The sequence below is a fragment of the Armigeres subalbatus genome, chromosome 3 (genome assembly GCF_024139115.2).
Source record: "Armigeres subalbatus isolate Guangzhou_Male chromosome 3, GZ_Asu_2, whole genome shotgun sequence".
NCBI classification, from domain to species: domain Eukaryota; kingdom Metazoa; phylum Arthropoda; class Insecta; order Diptera; family Culicidae; genus Armigeres; species Armigeres subalbatus.
In genome coordinates, this window is record NC_085141.1 from 400693981 (window position 1) to 400698804 (window position 4824).

General features: G+C 36.6%; 1 protein-coding gene across 5 annotated transcripts; it reads left to right on the top strand.

Annotated features, from left to right (window-relative positions):
• Positions 1-1619: 1619 nt before the first annotated feature.
• Positions 1620-2912, top strand: LOC134224058 (C-type lectin 37Da-like). Of its 5 annotated transcripts, none has more exons than XR_009982825.1 (3): positions 1620-1804; positions 1878-2422; positions 2598-2912. XR_009982825.1 is itself a non-coding variant. In XM_062703296.1 (2 exons), the coding sequence occupies exons 1-2, from the start codon at positions 1691-1693 to the stop codon at positions 2265-2267; spliced, it is 504 nt and encodes a 167-aa protein (XP_062559280.1). In that variant the 5' UTR covers positions 1621-1690; the 3' UTR covers positions 2268-2912. The 5 variants fall into 5 exon arrangements, 1 of the variants encoding a protein (XP_062559280.1); XR_009982826.1 differs by having other exon boundaries at positions 2610-2912; XR_009982823.1 differs by having other exon boundaries at positions 1621-1804; positions 1878-2520.
• The last annotated feature ends 1912 nt before the right edge of the window (positions 2913-4824 follow it).

The following is a 4824-nucleotide window of genomic DNA, read 5'->3' on the forward strand; positions in this document are numbered from 1 at the left end:
TGATCACGCAAATTTTTCCTCCTGGGTTTATTTTGATAGCTGTGAATCTTAATATGTTCCTTATTTATTATCATCCATTGTGATTTCTGTGATGATTGGACTAATATACAGCGATTCCACGGGAAAAGAATAGAGTTGAAAAAAAAGTAGTCAAATTTTGCTCAATATATATATACGCCTAATAAAACGCCTGATTAAACCACCTATCGGTATTGATGCCTTTCACATGTTTTACATATGAAAGAAATGTATAAGAAAGATAATAATAGCACTGATAGGTAAATATATTCCATAATTTACATTCATTTATATTCATAGCAAGTTTCGCAGTTGAATGCAATTTTTTTTGTGAACAAATTGGTTAAGGACAAGTGCCAATTTTGTACGCGTTTTGCGCACACACATACATACAAACACACACAGACATCTACTCAATTAGTAAAACTAAGTTGATTAGTTTATAATCCAGTAAGTTTCATTTTTCCTATAAAAAGTTTATCTTTGGGGCGAACATATAGACTTTACGCACACTTAGTGATCGAGAAAATTCCATTAAGCCAAGCCAATGAAATGATTCAACAAAAGATACTCAGAGCAATTATCGTTTTGATTTTAATTATATGTAACTACACATCACAATTGAAGGTCAAGGTAACAACTCCTAATTTTTAATTTTATTTCCATAAATTTCAAGCAACCGAAATGGTATGAATTACCGCACAGTTGGTGCAAAATTTACTGTTTTTGATAGCCCATTTTGATTGAATTCATTTAGATCATTAAAAATGATTTTACACTACTTCAAACAAGCGCTATAGATTTTCTTTTTCCACTTCCCCTTATTTAAGGTATCTTGTGTGGCAAGTACAATGAATACACTATTCCCAGGGTGTCGAGAAAGTTTCCTATCCGAAAACATCCTAGACCGGACCGAGAATCGAAATCGCCATCTCAGGATTGGCAATCCTACTCTTTGCGTAATATGTGTACGGCCCCCTTAAAGGATACAACCACCTTTGTCAGGAGATGACCCTCACCCTATACGTCGAGTCCATAATATGCAAAGAAAAGCGTGATCAATTTTTTGTTTTTCGTTTTGAAAATGAAATGAAATACACCGAATTCTGTTTTTACACGATTTTTTTAATGTACTACCAAAATCTTTGCAACATGTTCCAAAAAATTCTAACTAATTCAAAGAAAAATCAGATGGTAAATATTGTGCCGTAAATATTTTAGATGAGTGCAATCCTGGAAAATGTAAATCAAGTAAAAAGATAATCCTGTATACGATAATGTGAATTAATATATACCAAAAATTGATTCGTTGTAAATTATGAGGGGCTGTTCACAAATTACTTAGGGAGTGGGTTAGGTCTTAAGTAATAGTTTATACAAATAAACGAGGGGAAAGGGAAAGGGTGGGAGCTCAAATTTGCTTAATTTGGCGTTACGTAATATGTAAACGAACCTTGATTTTAATTTCAAATGCACTTGACTAGATCAATGAAATTTAATTGACAACGAGCTTCTTCTAATTCTACAGGTCACAAGCATTGCATGGCAAGAAAGAGAGTAAGTACCCTATCTTATTCCTTCTCGTAATCTTCCTATACAATATAATAATAAATATGATTGAAGCAAAACTGGATGAGTACATCAGTTGGGATCAGTAAATTATAAATCAGTCATGGCGAAAACATCACAGCAGAAAGCAACCACTTTTATTGTGGTTTGGCTTGTCTTACAAGCCCAGAATATCTTGTGTAGTACCGATAAGGAATATGAAATACCAAGCATCAGAGTGAGTTGTTTTAATTATGCTGTTTGCTTAACAAGCAAATCTCAACTAATCGACAAAACCCTTATCAAACTAGGCAAACTGGTTTAAGGCGAACGAGTTCTGTAGCTCGATCGGTAAGCAATTGGTGACGATCACTAGTCGTGATGAGAATGACGCAGTGGCACAGTTTGTCCAGAGTACGGACAAGTTCAGCGATGTGGCATCATTCTTCTGGCTCGGAGGAAGTGATCTGGCGGAAGAAGGTACCTTTAGCTGGATGCCGAACGGACGATTGGTGAGGTACGCCAACTGGTCTCCGGGAGAACCGAACAACGCCAACGACACGGAACACTGCATGCAGTTGGTTTACATACCCCGATTCGAGCAGAGATGGACCTGGAATGATAACGATTGCAGGACCAAACACATGTATTTCATCTGTGAGAGTAAGCTGAGCGGTTGTATAGAACAGCTCAAGGGATAGTAAACAGAAATTCCAATGGGAGGTTAAATATGTAAACGAAAGTATCATCTACGCGTTTCGTTACATCAACTAGAAAAATAAATTTGTTTACAAGTTTCGTCGCTTTTATTGAAACAATGGCATCTATTTTGATTGGAAACGCACATTTGAAGATAGTAACTCTAAGAACGCACATACTTTTCAAGTGTTACCGTGAGTATGAACTCCACTAAGTTAAAATCATTGACTGGACTACTCATCGTTTTAATTATTGGTAAAAATCATAATAATAGTTCCATTATTTGCCTAAACTTGGTGTTAAATCGATGTAAAGAGTAATTGAATTTCTAGCCACATTTTCAGGAGGAACCAACTCTCAATCAAATCCGGTTCTGGACGTGGTTTGTGAATCTAATTCTATCTACATGGAGAAGTGCAATATATGTGTGTGCTCTAAAAACGGTTTCAATGCGCAGTGCACAACTTTTCTTTGCAATCAAAATCAGGGCAGCTATCAAATTGGGCCGCCCACCTGGAGCAATGATTAGGGATGATGAGTGACCTTAGCACGTATGTGATTGTGATTCAATATATTTACAAGTTAATAAATTTTTTAAACATATGAAAGATGTAAATATTAGTAAGTAATAAATCAGACCTTTTTTTTATTTAGTGGTTCTTCACAAATTACATAACAATTTAGGGGTAGGGAGGGGTCCTTTCAAACGTTCCGCTTCATACAAATAAATTGAATCATGCATACAAAAAGTGTTACGAGGGCGACGCATTAAAATAGTAGTGTTATGTAATTTGTGGACGTACGGCCTTGAATCTCTATATGGTTTCCTTCTACCACCATGCCGGCATTTTATCTTTGAGAACTCGCCAAAAAAATCAAACCTGAAGGTACCACTCTTGTCGTCGAACGAGGAATTGAATTTTGCATAAGGACAAACTCGCATCTACTCGCATTAGAAGACATTGGAGACGTACCAATCCACTCGAAAATCGGATTTACTTTCAACTGATCCACCCAGATAGGTTTTGGAAAATTCGTTTTAAAACTAACGGACGCTTCGTTTTTAGCTGCATGTTTGCTCGATAACGTGCTGCTTACTGTATGAACCAGAGAAGTGAAAAATACAAAGCATTCGTGGTAACACGTGGTATCTTTAAAATCCGGGGAAGTGCCAAGGAGGCACTGAGAATGCTTCCTTCGTTTATCAGCAGTGTTTCAGATGCGAATGTGTTGCGAATTTTAGATGCAAATTCTGACACTCGAAAAGTTCTGCTCTTTTAGTAAGTGTAGAGACGTCTACTCGGGTCTGAGGTAAAGTATTGAATGAATCATTTATTGGCCTGCTCTTAATTAGTTACCTACATAAGTCAAGTGTTGCTTAGATCCTACATTCCCTCCTTACGTTTTATGGAAAATGAATTTTATTATGCTAAAGTTTGTATTCTGATAATTATACGGGTAAATGTTTCGGTCTCTTGCTGGTAGCTCTAAGAGGTCCTCCGGAGCGCTTGCCATCCTTGATTGGTACGGTTTGTACAGCCGTCATTGATGGTTGGTTTCTTGAAGCCTGCTGCATTGTTTGATTGCAATTGTTATAAGATGAGTCTGTCAGATTTGTAGAATAGATTTCTTCCGTACCCCCGGGGATTGTAAAATAGTTTTCTGAAAATATTCCTGAAACGAAACTTATGTCTATAGAATAAATGTATTGCTTACCCGAATCGCTCCCAATAGCTAGCATAGGGTTTGCATTTAGAATCCGCTTGGTATGATTGACGTGGCGATTACAAATCACTCCGCTTTTAATATTTTTTAGTTGAAGACGTGTACCTTTACGTTGTATCACGAGGTATTGATCTGGGTTGAACGTTGTTGTTAATTTATTCTTTTTGACGTAGAACTACGTCTGTCTTTTCTATATTGGGGTACACTTTAAAATTGCAAAAAATCGTAAAACGTCACGAAAATATGATAGACTTTGATCGTTAATATCTCAGCCATTTCTCGATGGATTTTCAATTTTCTTGAACCATTCAATCAAGGAAGAGTCAACGCTTCATTCCCGATATACACTGAAGTCGTTTTTTACGCGGTTGTTTTTACACGAATCGCTTTTTATGCGATTTTTTTTCAACTCGAATTTCGGGATTTCTGCGGTTCATTCAAACATACTTTGGAATTTACGCGGGGTTTAACTTTGTTTTAATTTACGTGGCCCATATCATCCGCATAAAAAATGACTCCAGTGTATTACAATATATACGTATGATAATATTTAGTATTGAAACTTGCTAACAGTTTAGGAATTGGTTTCGGTGAATCAGTCAATCTCATAAGTGCATTGCAAGCTTCTTCTTCCATAGCACTACATTCCAACTGGAACTTGGCCTGCTTTTCAACTTAGTAATCTATTAGTATTTCTTTAGTTATTGATTAAAAGCTTTCCTTGCCCGCCATTGCATTAGTATGTATCTTGTGTGGTAAATACAATGGATACACTATGCCCAGGGTGTGAGAATGTTTCCCACCCGAAACATCCTAGATCGGATCGAGAATCGA

What these genes read in the sequence shown, in the direction of transcription:
- LOC134224058 (XM_062703296.1), top strand. Translation starts at nt 1,691, where the DNA reads ATGGCGAAAACATCACAGCAGAAAGCAACCACTTTTATTGTGGTTTGG. An exon ending in ATGAAATACCAAGCATCAGA is followed by an intron (nt 1,805 to 1,877) that starts GTGAGTTGTTTT and finishes TTATCAAACTAG; the next exon opens with GCAAACTGGTTTAAGGCGAA.